At 42.3% G+C, this 18,550-nt stretch overlaps 1 protein-coding gene across 1 annotated transcript in view; it reads right to left on the reverse strand.

Moving 5' to 3' along the window:
• The window catches only part of Ostf1 (osteoclast stimulating factor 1), a 53,023-nt gene that overhangs the window by 20,828 nt on the left and 13,645 nt on the right, over positions 1-18,550 (reverse strand). The window contains exon 2 of the mRNA XM_013018481.1: positions 7,674-7,720. Coding sequence (XP_012873935.1) covers positions 7,674-7,720 — 47 coding nt within the window. The remainder of the gene's footprint in view (positions 1-7,673; positions 7,721-18,550) is intronic.

Below are 18,550 nucleotides of genomic sequence, written 5' to 3' on the forward strand. Positions count from 1 at the left end.
TTGTGTTGAGATACCCGTTTGCTGCCTGGACTGGCCTTGAACCTCAATCTTCAGAATCTCTACATCCCAAATTTTTAGGATTACAGATACGAGCCACCATCCCTGGGCTAAATTCCTACTTCCAATCAGACCACTCACTCTTAACACAAAAAGAAACAGTGTAAAAAAAGTACCAAACAAATAGCTTTAAAGAGACTAGTCAGATGGATCATGCTTGTAATCCTAGCAATTCTGGAGGCTGAGATCTGAGAATGGCAGTTCGAACCCAGCCTGGATAGGAAAAATCCATGAAACTCTTTATCTCCAATTAACCACCAAAAATCCAGAAGTGGAGCTACGGCCTTGAGAAAAAAACAAACAAGCAGACAAAGGCAGGGATAGCACCCAGGCCCTGAGTTCAAGCCCCAAGACCCCAGCACCACCAAATACACTGAATACACACACGTACAAAATCACCATGATTATGATTCTCCATGACGCCAATAGTGAAGTCCAGGGAAAAGGGAAATAACTGTCTAATGGCAGCGGGTTATTTGGGGGACAGAGGTTATCACTGTCCACCACTCTGACTAGACAGTACACACACCACTAAGTAGTTTGCTTTCAAATGGCTGATTTTATGTCATGTGAACTTTACCTCCATTTTAAAAGTGCAAAAATGTCAAAGCTAAAACTCAGTGTCTGTGGTTTGGTAAGCTGCATTATTTGGAAACCAGGGCCAAGAGCAATCATCTGGATACTTCTTCGTGCTGGTAAATGGCTGCAGCTCTGATCCATACCGATCAGCCACGTCATATCCCAGGTGGGGGGAGTGTTTCAATGAAGGCCACAACAGGGGTCAATTTCAGTCACATAGAGAAAAGGTCTTGATTTTTTTTCAGCCTGAGGAATGATTGTGGCCAGTTTATTTTCTTTTCATCAAAAGCTCCAAGAAGCCCCACACCACTACCTGCAAAGAAGCGAGGGGTTGTTTTTTCCTAACAGGACTAGAAAGGCCGTCTCTGAAATTCTTCAGAATGCTGAAGGTCACAGAGATAGCAAAGCTGATTTAAAAATCAGATTTCTACCTACAATATTCACTTTTTCCATTAAGCAACCACCAGCAAGACACTCCATATAAATTATTCACTGAGGCTCTACTTTGAAATTCCTGGCATCTTGTTGATGGGACAGAAAAGAGAAAACCACAGCTCGGTGAAGTGAGCCTGTCTCTATTTTCAGCTTGCTCCCAGGTTTTTAATAGCTTTCCCCTTCCTCTCTCCTTGAAGAACCATGCGATATCAGAACAAGAAAGTTCCCGCACTAGGTAGGTACATACTTGGGGATATATTCTCATTCCTATTGTGTATATTCCAGATTAACATGGCTCCTGAAGCATTACTCTGTGTGTGTGTGTGTGTGTGTGTGTGTGAGTGTGTGTGTGTGTGTGAGTGTGTGTGAGTGTGTGTGTGTGTGTGTGTGTGTGTGTTCTGGAACTGGGGCTTAAACTCAGTTGGCTTTCTTATTCAAAGTTGTTGCTTTCTCACTCTAAGTTGTTGCTTTACCACTTGAGCTATATTTCCACCTCTAGTATTTTGCTGCATATCTGGAGATAAGAATCTCTTGGATTTGTTAGCCTAGGCTGGCTTTGAACTTTGATCTTCACACCTCATGAGCCAACAGGACCTGGCCCAAGGTGTTATTTTTGTTGGTTTACTCAAGTATATATTCTATGGGAAGCTTACAGAAATCGTTGATCTTTTTCAGATTTGGTAACCTTAAAGGCCCCAAAAATTAACAGAATGGAAAAACAAATTCTCCACGACATTTTTCACTGAACACTTCATTATGTTTATCAGGTGTCAGGTGCTCCTCTGACCTCGACAAACATCAACAATGCTGAGGAGCTGAGCTATTGTGACTGCCACACAGTTCAAGACCAGAGAGCATGTGACAGTCAGAATACTGAGGCCCTGCTCGTAAGCCTACCAGGGCTCTCCTACAGAGACACATCCTGCACAGCCATTATTTGCTGTCATGTTAATAACCATTGATTGGGTTCAAAGCTGATAGTCTTGGAAAATATCTGTCATTCCTTATTCCCAGTCTTTCCCACAATAGTGAGTGCAGTCCAGGGCTAGAGGGTGGCAAAAGTGGTCAAGCACCACCAAGCCTAGCAAGCTAGACGCGCAGCACGTGTTTCCTCTCCTACACAGAAGCTAGATCTAAAAATCACTAGGACATGATAAGTCACACACAGTGATTCTCTTAGGAGAGGAACACAAAGGTGTAATGCCTATGTGCATGTCAGCATACAAAATATTTATTGAGCGGGGTAGGGCCGTGCGTCGCCGCTCTAAAAAAAAGTATATAGCTATTGAAATGAACTCCAGGAAATGGAAACAAGAGGGGTTTTTTAATTGCGATTTTTGTTTTCTTTTCCTGTTGTCTTGTTTGTTTGTGTATTTGTCTTTGGGAGGATGGGGGGGGAAGAGGACAGAAATGGAGGACAAAGGGTAAAAATGCAGTGGTGCTACTCACCAGACACTATGTTACAAATGAACTATACTGGGAGGGGGAAAAAAAAACAGGGGAAAATGAGGGAGAGGGGTGACACTGCTCAAAAAGAAATGTACTTACCGTAACCCCCACCTACATCACCTTTACAATGATTTTTTTTTTTTAATGAACTATTCAACTTGTAGGTGGGGACGGGAGGGAGAACTAGGGAAGTATGAAGGGGTGATATGGTCCAAAAAGAAATGTACTCTTTACCTGACTTACATAACTACAACCCCTCTGTATAAAAGCTAGAGGTCTGGGCTCTAATTCCTAGTCAGGAGGTTGGGGCGGGGGTGGGCGGGAGGAGATGGGGTGGGGAGAAGGGAATAATAACACAATGAACAAAACCAGCCTCATCTGATCCTCAAAACAACCCGCTAGGTGTGGCTGGGTGAGGGTGCAGTATCCATTTCACAAGCAGGCCCACAGACATTAAAAGAATGTGCTGCCGGCCTCACAGTGTGGAGCCGGGCTGGCCTGCTACCTCAGTTTTGGGATTCCTATTCTAGAATTCCTTTCCTCCATAATCTGTGCTGCTCCGCAAAGCCTTGCTGGGGTCCAGATGGTTTCCCTCTGACATGGACACTCCCCGGTCACACCCGGCCAGATGTCTCTGCACTGGTCTATCCAGTCCAGACTGGTCCCTGTGGGACACTTTATCAGATGGAGGGCTGGATGATGTCAAGATTACCCGCCTTTAAGTACGACAGGTGGGCTTTAAGAAGACAAATGGGCTTCTGTGAAGAACCCAGAGGCACAAGTGGTATCATGGTCTACCTCTTCCAAGGATCATTCATATGAGTAAGCCACTGCTATCACTATCACCTGGTGACAGAATAGTCATTAAAAACAAGTCTTGGCTAGGCACTGATGGCTCATCCTATAATTGTAGCTACCGAGATCTAAGGATCAGTTTGAAGCTAGCCTGGTCAGTAAAATCTATGAAACTCTTACCTCCAGCTAAAGACCACCAAAAAGACAGAAATGGAAGCGTGGCCTGAGTGGTAGAGGACCTGCCTTGAGCAAAAGCTAAGGGGCAGCACCCAGACCCTGAGTTCAAGCCCCAGGATCAGTGCACACACACACACACACACACACACACAGAGTCCAAAGACTTTAGGTCTTCTTAAAGTGTTGCCTATGTTGGCAAAAGGTCCTTCAGCTCAGCCCATCAATCTTGCCAGGTCCCTGTGGGTTTGAGGAGGTAAGATCCTTCCTCAGGGAGTTATGGTGTCTTTGTCCCTCTAAAAGAAAATGGCTGCCAGACACAGTGGGAAAAGACCAACCTGAGCTTCCAACATGTCCACTAGGAATTCTCATTCAGAAGCGAATGTGAACGAACCCCGTTCTGGGGCGATATTCAAAATTTAACATCAGGAACACATGCTTAGTTAACCTAGGGGCTCCCTGACCCATCAAACTGGACCTTTCAAGATCTGGATTTAAAGAAGGGAGAAAGTGAGGCCTTATAAGCTTCCAATCACAGAGTTAACTCTGAGGTTGATGCCTTTTGTGATTCGATTTGAGAAGCTTAGAAAGGCCATTCCTAACCACGGTCTAGGATCCTCCAGACAATATGTTCACCTTTCAAATTTCTCCTATACATTCAATAACAACTAAGAATTTATTAAAAACAAACAACAACAACAAAACTAATGGAGAAATGCCATCTCAGAGCCGAACTGAAGGTAAATTAATTAGTATACCAGGCAACCAGAAATATGTGTTACACTTCTCAATACAACAACCACTGTTCCTACCACCAACAATAACAATCACTGCTTACGAGTAACTTCAGCTGTACATATAATACATAAAACCCCTGAAATACAGGGTGCTGGTGACGTTCATGCCTGTGATCCTACCTACTCAGGAGGCTGAGCTCTGAGGATCCCAGTTCAAAGCCAGCCTGGGTAGAGAAGTCCATGAGACTCTTATCTCCAGTTAACCACCAGAGAATGGGAAATGGCGCTGTGGCTCCAAGTGGTAGAGCTCTAGCCTTGAGCAAAAAAGCTTAGGGACAGCACCCAGGCTATGAGTTCAAGACCCACAAAGAGAGAAAAAGAAAACCTGCCTGAGTTTACACAGTACACTGTGAAGTGCTGAAACACGGGCCAAGTCTTAGGTTAGAGGTGGAGGAGGTAGGGGAAGTAAAGTGGTTTGAGAAGGGTCTGTGGAAGAGGAAGTAGTTCACAGAGCTTAGAATGGGCAACACTGTAGGTCCAGCAGTGGTTCTGCTATGGGTTCACCAGAAGTCAGATCTCATGATTCGAGGAGGGACTATGAAGGGTCATACCCTCTATTGGATGAAGATTTGAGGCAGGTGGTAAAATGGAAGCCGCATTTTTAGGAAGATGGGTCTAGCAGAGAATGAAGACAAAAGGAGAAGCTGGTATCTGGATGAGAAGAGACATAAGGCCAGGGAGAACCAAGGGGGAAGGAGGAAGGATAAAGGTGATGCTAACTGGGGGCAGAGGGGAGAACACATCAAGAATCACTCCATGCAAAATTGGTTAACTACTTGTAGAAAACTAAAGCTAGATCCTTATCTATCACCCTGCACCAGAATCAACTCCAAATGGATCAAAGACTTTGGAGTCAAAGCAGACACTCTGAAAACATTACAGGATGGAATGGAGAAACCCTAGGTCTTCTTGGTACAGGCTGAAATTTTCTTAATAGAGACCCAGAAACACAACAAATCAAAGAAAGGTTGGACAAATGGGATTGCATGAAATTACAGAGCTTCTGCATGGCAAAGGACATAGCTAGCAAAATCAATAGAAAGTCCACGGAGGGGCTTGGAAGGTGGCTCAGTGGTAGAGCACTTGCCTTGCATGTCTGAGGCCCTGGGTTCGATTCCTCAGCACCACATAAGCAAAAAGAAAAAAGCCAGAAGTGGTGCTGTGGCTCAAGTGGTAGAGCACTAGCCTTGAGCTGAAGAGCTGAGGGACAGCGCCCAGGCCCAGAGTTCAGGACCCATGACCGGACCCAAAAAAAAAAAAAAGAAAGCCCACAGATTGGGCGAAGATCTTCACTAGCCATACAACTGACAAAGGTCTGGAACTCAAAAAATTAAATCCCCCAAAAACAAATCTTCAAGGAAACAACTGCCCAATAAATAAGTGGGCTAAAGACTTAAAGAGAAACTTCTCTGAAGAGGAAAGAAGGATGGCCAATAGACACATAAAAGAAATGCACATCAAACAACATTGAGATACCACCTCACCCCAGTTAGGATGGCTATAATCAAGAACTCTAATAACAAGATGTTGGAGGGGATGTGGACAGAAAGGAACCTTACTGCATTGTTGGTGGGAATGTAAACTTGTTCAACCACTTTGGAAAGCAGTATGGGGGGTTCCTCAAAAGACTCCATATAGAGTTCCCCTATGACCCAGCAATCCCACTTTTGGGCATTTACCCAACTGATCACAAACAAGACCATACTAAAGCTACCAGCACAACTATGTTCATTGCAGCATTATTTACCATAGCTAGGATATGGAAGCAACCCAGATGCCCCTCAGTAGATGAATGGATCAGGAAAATGTGGTATATGTACACAATGGAATTCTATGCCTCCATCAGAAAGAATGACATTGCCCCATGTGTTAGGAAATGGAAAGATTTGGAAAAAATTATATTAAGTGAAGTAAGCCAGGCCCAAAGAAACATAAGTCCTATGGTTTCCCTTATTTGCAACAACTAGTATATGTCTGAGTCAAGCAGAAAAGGTCAGATCAGTTGATGTTAGGGGAATGAACCCCAAGATAAGTATTTAAATGTTTTTTTCTCTTTGATGCAATTGTTTCTAACATATTTATAAGATGATTTCTATGTTGTTTTGTATGTCCCTCCCCCACAGTATAACCCCTGCTTTCTCTGTATTTGATGTTGGTATAATTTGTGGAGGGGAAGGGCAAAAACAAATCGTTTAACTAGGGATACAGGTGGACCCATTGCAACAATAAGATGTACAAGTCGTTATGTTGAAAAACGAACTTTACAACTTTGGTGGGGGGGGGAGGATCAGGTGGGGGTAGTGGGGGAAGATGAAAAGGGTTGGGAAGGGGAAACAAAGAGGAGGCAACAATGCTTGATAAGAAATGTACTCGTGGAGCTGGGAAGGTGGCTCAGTGTAGAGCACTTGCCTTGCATGCCTGAGGCCCTGGGTTTGATTCCTCAGCACCACATAAGCAAAAAGAAAAAAGCCGGAAGTGGTGCTGTGACTCAAGTGGTAGAGCGCTAGCCTTGAGCTGAAGAGCTGAGGGACAGCACCCAGGCCCAGAGATCAGGCCAAACGACCGGACCCCCCCACCCAAAAAAAAAAAAGAAATGTACTCGTTATCTTGCCCATGTAATTGTAACTCCTCTGTAGGGTATTCTCACAATAAAAAAAGAATCACTCCATGGCGTGGCCCAGAGGGGGCTGATGGTCTCCCCATCCTTCCCCACTTCTGCCCTCCTCGGGGCCCTGGAATAGGTCAATCAGGCATGAAATAACAGCTCTCACGGGAGCCGGGTTTACAGCGCGCTGCGGGGTCTGCGCGGTGATGGTAGACACTGCAACAACGGAAACGCCATAGAGCAGAAATAGAAGGAAGGACCACTAAGAGAGGGTCGCTGTTCTCCATGAGATCATTGGTGACTCGGCGGTGTCACCGGGAGGGGAGAAGCAGTAGGGAAAGGACCACAGGATCTTCAGGACATACAACCTGGGGGCTGAGCATGCGCATCCAGACCACAGGACATCCGCATCAACCTGGGGGCTGAGCATGCGCATCCAGACCACAGGACATCCGCATCAACCTGGGGGCTGAGCATGCGCATCCAGACCACAGGACATACGCATCAACCTGGGGGCTGAGCATGCGCATTTAGATCACAGGACATACGCATCAACCTGAGGGCTGAGCATGCGCATCTAGATCACAGGACATACGGATCAACCCGAGGGCTGAGCATGCGCATCTAGGGCCAGCAGTGGGAAGTGAGGAAACGCTCATTTCTGTAACCTCACCCAACTTCTATCCAAGAAATGGCAGACCAGTTACACCAGTGTAAGAATCTACCTAAAATCGCCTGACTTTGTTATGCCAACATAAAAGTTACAAAAACAGAATACTTACAGTTCTGGGTTCAAAGGTATACAGAGCCCTGAAGACTTTGACTTGTCCTAAAAGAAAAAGAACATCTGATCAATTCTTTCACTTCTCATTTTGTTCTAAATTGTATTATCCATTATCTCCATCAAAATTCCCTCACTAAAAGCCCTTGAAAGAGTGTTGCAAATAAAATGTGTTTTCTACCTAGGATGTACTTTGTTAAATGAATGTCAGAGGAAGCATACATCACTGGGGTAACTTTATTCCTAACAGCAAAAGGTACATCCTTATTTATAGGTGTCTTCTTTGTGGATAGAGTGGGTTATCTAGTACTAACATCCAAATTTAAAAATACAAACATGAGCTGGGCACCAATGGCTCACACCTGTAACCCTATCTAACCAGGAGGCTGAAATCTGAGGACCATGGTTCAAAACCAGCTTGGTCAGTGAAGTCTGTGAGCCTCCTATCTCTGATAAACAACCAAAAAGCCAGAGTGGAGATGTGACTCAAGTGGTAGAGCACTAGCCTTAAGCAAAAAAGCTCAGAGTCAGCTCACGCCTGTAATCCTAGCTACTCAGAACTGTAATCCTAGCTACTCAGAAAGGAGATCTGAGGATCATGGTTCAAAGCCAGTTTGGGCAGGAAATTCCTCAAGTCTTATCTCTCATTAACCAACAGAAAACCAGAAGTGGCGCTGTGACTCAACATGGTAAAGCACTAGCCTTGAGCAACAATCTCAGGGACAGTGCCTGTGCCCTGAATTCAATCCCATAACCAACAACAAAATAAAAGCTCAGGGTCAGTACCCAGGCCCTTAGTTCAAGCCCTAGCACTAGAACCAACACACACAAACACACACACACACACACACACATCAACAAAAACACTTGCAGCAATTCACATTGCTTGAAAATTTTTAAGTCAATCAGTTAGAATTTTATCTTTTCCAAAAGAAAGTAAAATACCATGGAGAAATAAATCAAAGAATCTGTTGAAGAAACTGTGATTTCATGAAGTCTCCAGAGAAGAGGATAAAATAACCAAGCAAAGAGAACTTCACAAGAGCTGTTCTCTGTTCTACAAGCAACGCTTTATTTTCAAGCCTATCTCATTGGAGTACCTGAACCCCAACTGCTCAATTTCCCAGTGCCTCCCAATGCCCAAGATAAACACGTTTGCTAAATGAGTAAGGACCCACTCAAACATCAGTACACACTGAGGGTGGATATTAAGTGTTCTCATCAAGCTGGGCACTGCTGGCTCATACCTGTAAGCCTCGCTCCTCAGGAGGTTGAGATCTGAAGATCCTAGTTCTAAACCAGCCCAGGCAGATAAATCAGAAAGGCTTTAACCAGCAAAAATGGTAGGAATAGAGGTGTGGCTCAAGTGGTAGAATACTAGTCTTGAGCAAAAAATGTCAAACAGGATGTCAAGGCCCTGAGTTCAAGCCCCAGTACTGGCATACTGGTGCAAATGTGCACACACACACACATACACAGAGTGTCCTCACAAATGGCAAGTATATCAGAATAAGTTAGTTTGATTTAGCCATTGTACAAAGTATACATAGATCAAGCATCATGTTGTACACCATAAATTACATTATTTTTACTTGTCAAAAGGAAAAGGATTCTACAGTCAGTTAACAGACACTGTTAACAGTCTACAAAATTTCCATTACTACCTATACAAACACACACACACACACACACACACACACACACACACACACACACACACTGCACTCCAGACCTTGACCAGCTAGCATTTACAGGCCTCCACATTCCACATTACCATTCTGTTTACATTCATTGCACTGATCGTGTCTAATTTTCATAACCTACGGAAACAGCAACAACACTTCACTGGGGAATAAAAACCCTTCCTCCTCTCGGCATCTTAACGCAGGGCGCAGCTCACAGCCTGCAGCTTGGTACGTTTTCCAGAGAGTACTTTGTCATGAGAATTCCGGAGCCATGTCTATCCGCTTCGGGAAGGGGAGGGAAGGGTCACAAGCAGAAGGAAAAGTGGAAATAAAAAGGTTTGGGTTCACAGATTTCTTTTTACCCACACACACCCACAACCCATCTGAAGAATGATAACATCAAACGGAAGGAAGAGCTGCCAGGAGAAATACTTTCTGTGGACTCCATTGTGTCTCTGTTGCAGAAGATCAGTTCTCTTGATGACTTCATATTTTCCCGAGCGGAGTCACACAAAATAGCAGTCCACCTGTGACCAAAATTCACAGTAACAAAACTTCCTGGTGAGCGTGACAACCATGAGATGAATGGGCTCATTTTGGAAACAAGATCCAGTGTCAAGTAAAATTCAATAAAAATTAAAGAAGCTCAAAACAAAGACATAGAGTGCGGCTAAACCACTGACTTTTATAACTATCTCTTGCGACACTTTCATTTAAAATTTTCATAGACCAGAAAGGAAGGGGGGCATAGTGTTGCATTCTGACTTATACTAAATATTGTGAAAGATTGAAAGTGAACAATAGAAAGGACTGACACTCATCAAGATACACTGTCCTCATAAACTCCTTTATACAATTACTTTAAAATAATAATAAAAAAACTGGGATGGTGGCTTGGTGGTAGAGCACTTGCCTAGCATGCATGAAGCCCTGGGTTCAATTCCTCGGTACCATATAAACAGAAAAGGCTGGAAGTGGTGCTGTGGCTCAAGTGGTAGAGGGCTAGTCTTGAGCAAAAGAAGTTCAGGGACAGCACCCAGGACCTGACTTCAAGCCCCAGGACTGGCACAAAATAATAATAATAACAACAACAACAACAAAAGAAAAACATTGAACAGCAGGCAATTCCTTAGGCTGTTATACACAAGACCATTTTATTTGTGTCACTCTGCAAGAAAAAAATGCATATTTATATATATAGTCATATTTATGTTAAATATTGGGAAATTAACCTTTTGTAGATCCCTTTAAATCCCCAGGGGACCAAAGTTCAGGGCCTTAATTTATTCTGTTCTCAAACCTGAGACAACTAAAAATCAAAGAAACAGTAGAAAGGGCCAGAGGAAATGAAAGAAATGCACAAAACAGAAAAACAGATTTCTAGACTTAGAGCTGAACATCCCTGGCTTTTCTCTTGGGAAAACAACCATTTAATAATACATAATTCACTCATCATTTTTTTTTTACATCACGGGTCCTTTGGCTCTGAGCAATGTTCTGTAGTGCTGTGTGTCTATATGATCTTCCTGGGACATCACAGAGAGCACTGAGAACAGGCACCAAGGTCAATCCTGACTTGCTTTAAATGTAGAACAGTTATGCCATTAGCTATGCATTGTTGGTCCAAGCCCGTAATCCTAGCTACTCAGAAGCTTGAGATCTGAGGATCACAGATAGAAGCTGGCTGAGGCAGAAGAGTCCATGGGATCCATCTCCCATTAACCACCGAAAAGCCAGATGTGGTAGAGCACCAGCCTTGAGGGGAGAAAGCTAAAGGACAGTCACCCAGGCTCTGAGTTCAAACCGCAGTGTCAACACCAAAAACAAAAAGTGATTGTGCTGTTGTGCCAGCAAGGGGGCTGAATGAGAAGATGCCTTCTTGTTGTTTATTGTTGTTGTTGTTCTTGTTGTTGTTGTGTTGGTGAAGCTGATTCTGGGTGCTGCCATTGAGATTTTTTGCTCTGGGCTAGCCTTCTACCACAGCTCCACTTCTAGCTTTTTTTGGTGATTATCTGGAGAAAAGAGTCTCACTACTTTCCTGCCTGAGTTGGTTTTGAACCAGGATCCTCAGATCTCAGACTCCTGAGTAGCCAAGATTACAGGAGTGAGCCATCAGATGCCTGGCTGCCTTCTTTTACTTCTCAGGGATATTCTAACTTGGTCTTTTTCTTGCCAAATTTATTTACTTGTAACTAGAGAATGGGGAGCCCAGGAGACCTTGAAAAAGACCTCAAACCACCCTGGAAAGCACTTGAGTGAAAGCTGGAAAGAGGCCCAACCTTTGGTGCGATGCTGCAGGTAGACCAACAGACATCCTGTGAACAGTACCATAGGAAGATTTAAGCAGGGCTGGTCTCCTGACATAGCTAGATAAGCAAATTGGCAGGACAGGAGCAGCAGGTCCCAGCCCTGCTCTCAGCCCTTCCTTTTCCTCTCCAACACTGGCAGGCCCATTTAGAGAAGGGGCAAGCCCACCATGGCTACGGTACTTTCATGCATGGATCCTGAGCTCAAGCATGAAGGCAAGGGGAAAGTGGAGGAGGGGATGTGGGACTTTTCACCGGCACAGGGTAAGAGAAATTTCTGTTTCTGAAGTGGTGCTGTGGCTCAAGTGGTAGAGTGCTAGCCTTGAACAAATGAAGCTCAGGGACAGAGCCCAGGCTGAGTTCAAGCCCCAGGACCAACCAAAAAGAAAAAGAAAAAAGAGCAAAGAACCACGATTGCATGAAGCTTGATTGGACTTTCACAAAACTAAACGCAAGCTCTCTCTGAAGAAAAATCTTAGTAAACCTACTGAGTCAGGCCTTATGAAAATGGTTACAAATGAATTAGCTTGAGTATAATAGACTAGGTCAAAGTCCACCAAAATCAACACCAGGAAATGGATACATCCAATAAGGGCCAGGGCCAAGGGGAGAAGGGTAGACCAACGAAGTAGGAAAGCGAGAACGCAGTCAGTAATTCATTGTATATACCACAAGATAAAAAATAATAAGAGAAGGGGTGGATCAATGGAGGGTAAGAATGTTGAGAGGGATGACACTGAACAAGAAGCGATGTATTCATAATCTGCTTTGTTACATGGCACCTCCTTTGTACAACTACTTAAAGGTATTTTTTAATAGGAAAAGAATAATCGGTGGGAAAGCACAGGCTACTGCCTGTGGTCATGTTGCAAGAGTATATAAACTTTCCTTTCTATGTAACCTAAATAGGTCAAAGCATATTTCCTTACCTCCTGAGAGAAGATGGGCTTAATGACTATCAGGTGACTTCAAAGGAGGTAGTCAATCCCACAGAGATTACAACAGCTTCTCAACATGTCTTCATGAACAAGCGAAGCCAACATGCATTCTTAATCTATACCTGTTTGTTTTGCTTTTCTTCTTCGGAGTACAGTCTCATGGGGATATATCTGCACCTACCTAACACGTACTTTGATCATATTCACTGGCTCTCTGCCCTCCCGTATCTCCCACCCACTCTCCTTTTCCTTCAGTGTTTCTGGGTCCCCCTTTACCTTCATGGTCTTCCCTCACTCCAAGAGAACAACATTTGTCTTGTTCTAGTTTATTTCATTAAGTATGACCATCTCTCGTCTCAACGCTCCATTCCAGGCACCTAGGCTGATTCCCTATCTTGGCAGTCGGGAATAGTGCTGAGGTGCCTAGGTATCTCTGTGGGAAGTTCACTTTGTTCCTTTAGGCAAATGCCCAGAAATGGTGTCACTCTATGATTAGGAAGCTCTATTTCTACTCTTTTGAAGAACCTCACACTGACTTCCCTAGTGGCTAGAATAAACTATGTTCCTACTAAAAAGGATTCCTTCCCCTTCTGCTACAACCTAGTCAGCATTTATTTTTGTTTTCTTGAAGACAGTCATTCTGATTACACTGAGAAAGAATCTCAATGCAGTTTTGAGGGGATTTTTAGGCTGATCCTTGGGCTTGAACTCAGGGCTTGGGCACTATCCATAGCTTATTTTGCTCAAGGCTAGTATTCTACCACTAGAGCCACAGCTCCACTTCTGGCTTTTTGGTAGTTTATTGAAGATAAGAGTCTTACAGACTTTCCAGCCTGGGCTGGCTTTGAACGGCATCCTCACATCTAAAACTCCTGAGTAGCTAAGATTACAGGCGTGAGCCACCTGCAGCTGACTCCAGGTAGTTCTCATTTGCATCCCTTGGATGGCTAGAAAGGCTGAATATTTTTTTCATATGTTTGTTGAAAGTATCTGTTCGATTCCACTGGTTCAGTCCCATTTGTCAATGGAATTTTCTTTTGTCACTTAATGTGGTGAATCCTTTATATAGTCTGCATATTAATCCCCTATTAGATGAATATCTGACCAAGATTCTTCTCCCATTCTGTGGACTATCTCTACACTCAATTATTTCTTTTGCCAAGCGCTTGTTTCCTGGGCTATTAGAGTCCTATTCAGAAAGTCACTGCCTACTCCTAGATCTTGAACTGTTTCCTTTGTTTTCTCCTAGTCATTGCAAACTTTCAGGTCTTTCATTGATCTTAATGAGGGTCAAGTTTCAGTCTTCTACATGTACACACCCAGTTTTACCAGAACCAGTTTTGAAGAGGCAGTCTTTTTCCCAATGTATGTTTCTGGCACCTTTGTGAGAAATCGGATGGCTATGGTTGTGGTGTTTTATTTCCGGATCCTCTATTCTATTCCATTGGTCTATGTGTCTGTTTTATGGTCCTATAATATAATCTGAACTCATGTTATTATGATAGATCCAGCATTATTCATGTTCGTTTTGTTCTGTTGAAACAGGGTGTTGTTATGTTGCCCAAGCTGACCTCAAATTCTTCCTGCCTCACTCAGCCACCTAAGAAACGGTATTACAGGAATGCATGTCTTCACCCAGCTTAGCATTCATTCCTCTTTTGCTTGATTGCTTTAGCTATTTTGGGGTCCTTCTGTGTTTCTAGATGAATTTTTGCATTGCTTTTTGACTTTTTCTATGAGCAATATCAATTACAATTTTGATATTCTCTGGAAGATTACCCTTGGTAATATGGCCATTTAGCAGTATTAATTCTGCTGACTTATGATCAATGGGAGATGGGTTCATCTTCTATAATTTCTCTCTTTAGTGCTTGATAGTTTTCATTTTGGAAGTATTTAACATCTCATTTAGGTATTAGGAGTATTTTACATTTTTTTCAAAGTTGTAAATGGGATTGCCTTCCTGACTTCTTTTCCAGTAAATTTATTATTGGTGTGTAGAAAAGCTACTGATTTCTGTGTATTGATTTTGTATCCTGATACTTTGTTCATCATACGTGTTCATCATACCTGATACCTGGACAATTTGTTTTTTTTTAATTTTCCGTTCCAATTTTGTCTCTTAATTCTTTCTCTTGCCTTACTGCTCTGGTTCAGAACTGAACAACTATACTGAATAAGTGATGATCATGTCTCCTTCCTAATTTTAGGGGAAATGCTTTTGGCTTTTTCCCCCTATTTGATGTAATGGTAGCCCTAAGTCTGCTGTACAAAGCCTTTACTGTGGTGAGATATGATCCTTATATACCCAGTTTTCTTCAGGGCACTTATAAAAAAGATATTGGGTTTTGCCATGCGCTGGTGACTCACGCCTGTAATCCTAGCTATTCAGGAGGCCAAAATCTGAGGCTCATGGTTCGAAGCCAGCTCAGGTAGAAAAGTCTGTGAGTCTCTTATCTCCAATGAACCACCAGAAAAGAGAAAGTGGTGCTGTGGCTCAAAGTTGTAGAGTGCTAGCCTTGAGAAAAATTGCTTTGGGACAGTGCCCAAGCCCTGAGTTCAACCCCACAACTGACAAATAAATTAAAAAAATGAGTACTGGATTTTGAAATCCAATGTGTTTACAAAATTCCAAATAAGTGTTTAGTCCTTAAATGATTTTCAGACTGAAAATTCACAGCCTCCTAAGCATCATTAATTTTAATAGTTTTATCATCCAGTAGTAAATACACTCTGATGCTTTTGATTGAGAGAATTTCAATAAATAAAGGATAAACTATGAATCACAAAACATATAAAGCATACCTTTGGGATAAATTATTTACAACACTCCTTTTCCAAAATGAATATGAAGGTAACAAAAAATCCAAGTGGTATGCCTTATTTTCATTATTCCTGCAGCTTCTATGATTAGGCATGAGAGTTGCCTGTATAATCTATAATCCCTGCTAATGCAGTCATGATGTAATAGATTTAACACTGAAGTGACCACAACTTTTCTTGGCCAGCTAGCCAAAGTTGATGGCAGATTCTGAAAGAAATGTAAGGCTAAGGTGAATTTCATGGTATACCCCCATGATCCTGTGTATATGTGTATTTGTGTGATTTTTTTAATGTATCAGGTCAAGTAAAGTACCTTACTAAAGATCAAGTTCTAAAAAAATTACTTGTAGGGCTGGGAAGGTGGCTCAGTGGTAGAGCACTTGCCTTGCATGCATGAGGCCCTGGGTTCAATTCCCCAGCACCACATAAGCAAAAAGAAAAAAGCTGGAAGTGGCACTGTGGCTCAAGTGGTAGAGCACTAGCCTTGAGCTGAAGAGCTGAGGGACAGTGCCCAGGCCCAGAGTTCAGACCCCATGACCGGAAAAAAAAAAAATTACTTGTAATCCTAGCTGTTCTGGAGGTTGACCTCTGAGGATCACAGTTCAAAGGTAGAATACTACTAACCTTGAGCAACAAAGGTAAGAGACAGCAGCCAGGCCCTGAATTCAAGTCCCAATACAGGCACTCACACAAAAACTTAAGAAATCCTTGCTCTAATTGTCTGACCAAACTCAGAGTTTGCTACGGACAGAATTCTATAAAAAGTAAGTGATATTCTTCTATTTTATGAATTTCAAAATGTAGTTAATATATCAAAAATCAATATTTTCTCCTCTTTCTCAAAACCAGATAGCTACAACCAATTATAGAGTTCTCAGAAGAAAAAAAAAGGTTATGTGATCAAGGGAGAATTGTGAAATACATGAATTTTACTATATACATATATTTCTCATATTTGTCTAAGAGAATGAAATCTTCTTAATTGATCTTCTTAATGCATATCTTGTGGGCATGCAAAAAAAAAAGTCTGATGATCCTAGAAACCCATGTCTAGTTAGGGCTGACTCATTTCTAGGGAGAAATTTTGAGAATTTTCCTTCATTTGAGCAATGTTCTAATTGGATAAATGATGCCAAGATCATTTATTCTGAAGGTATTTGAATTCAGACAGTAGTACATGACAATTATTTTTAAGTTTAAAGGCTTTATTTAGAAGTTGGGATTTATTTAAAATTATATTTGAATAATACCCCAACCATATTTAGATGTATGCATTATATTAATTGCTATTGGCCACTGCCACTATTTTATTCTTCTGTTTCTTTGCCACAGACTTTGTTTTAAACATGCTCTTTTTTTTTTAGGGGACTTTTCATTATGTGGGCTTCTTTATCCAGGCCTAATAAAATGTCTTTTTACAAAGCCTATGCAGTTAGGTAGGTCTAAAGCGAAGAGGATTTTTCTCTAGAATGCTCTTCTGCATGTAAGGCACCTACTGTTTCAGTTGAATTTTTTTTTGGGGGGGGTCAGATTTGGGGCTTGAACTCTGGGCCTGGGTGCTGTCCCTGAGCTCTTCACGGCAAAACAGCTCTACCACTTGAGCCACAGCACCACTTCCAGTTTTCTGGTGGTTTATTGGTAATAAGAGTCTCACTTTCCTGCCAGGGGTTGGCTTTGAACTGTGATCCTCAGATCTTAGCCTCCTGAGTAGCTAGGATGACAGATGTGAGCCCAGTCCTTCCTTTAATTTTTAAGGGGAAACCAAACATTCTGTTGAAGGGACATCTGGTCAGTTGTTTGAAGAGCAGAGCCCAAGTAGACAAGGACTACCTAGGTGAAGAGACAACCTTGATTGAAAAGACTTGCTACTCCAAGGGTGCTTACTCTAAGAACATACTGCTGGGTTTTGATAGTCACTCACCTGGTACAAGACAATGGGAGGAACCCTCCAGACACAGAGCCGATGACACCTTCTGTTTTGCAGTGTATTCTGGTGTTATTTTCTGTAAATGTGGTCAGGGAGAGTTGTTTCATTGTCTTGGTGTAGGGGTGTGCACACACACATTTGGTCTACTTTGGTGGGGTGGGGGTGGGCTAAAGCCAGAAAAATGTGATGTATGTGTCCAAAAATATACTATTTTGGTTTTGTTTGACAAGAAGAGTTGAATTATTTTTTATAACGAGAGTAAATGGTGGAAAATAAACAACCACCACCAAAAAGAAAAAAGTGTCATGACCTGAGGAAAATTCTCAGCTCTAAGTGAAAGTACTAACTGTGACTTCTGTGAGACGTATTTACCCTGTTTAACGTACATGATGAAACAGGATGTTTTCTGCTCCAAGTGAAACAGAAGAAGTCTATGCAGTGGCATCCAAGAGTCAAGGCCATCCTTTGGCTTCCCGAGGTGAAAGGAAACAGCTGTGTGCTGTTAGGTCCACAGAGTCCTCCCCTGGTCTTTGTGGAAGGTCCCAAGGGCCATAAATGAAGTGATTAGCTCAAAACTGGCGTGGTTGGCTCAAACTTCCCTGTATCATTCCACAAACGCCCACTGCTCTTGAAAAGAGAAAGAGGCTGTACTCTTTGGAAAAAAAAAAACAAAACCACATGATTTGGGGAATGGCACTACTATCCAAGAGCTGTGATGAATAATATAACAAATTTCTCATCACGTATTTTGAGTTAACTAAAGCAAGTTAAGTAGATATTTGCCAGTAGAAGAAAACACAAAGGACATGACATTTTTATTCCTCCTTAGTCAAACAGTACCTATTGCCTCTTTATGCAATCAAAAAAAATAGGAAAGGAAAAAAAAGGAAAGAATTTGAAATGTATTTTGATTTCAGCTGCAGGAATGAACGGCAGACTTCTTAAACAGTAGCTATGTGTTTTCTGATAAGAGGGTTCTGTTCTTAACAGTGTGCCTTTCTAATCCATTTTTTTTTATTTGCTTATCCTTTGCCATGTCTTTTAGCAAACTGGGTTGCTTTTACATCTTGAAGGATCATGCCTGCTGGTTATTTTTATTCCTTTACCCTAGCACGTAAAAGTCTCAAAGAGTAGAATTCAAATATTCCAACGGCACGCTCTTTGCCAACTATATCTTGACTGACTAAATAATAGAAAAA

The sequence above is a fragment of the Dipodomys ordii genome, unplaced genomic scaffold (assembly GCF_000151885.1).
Source record: "Dipodomys ordii isolate 6190 unplaced genomic scaffold, Dord_2.0 Scaffold40, whole genome shotgun sequence".
NCBI lineage: Eukaryota > Metazoa > Chordata > Mammalia > Rodentia > Heteromyidae > Dipodomys > Dipodomys ordii.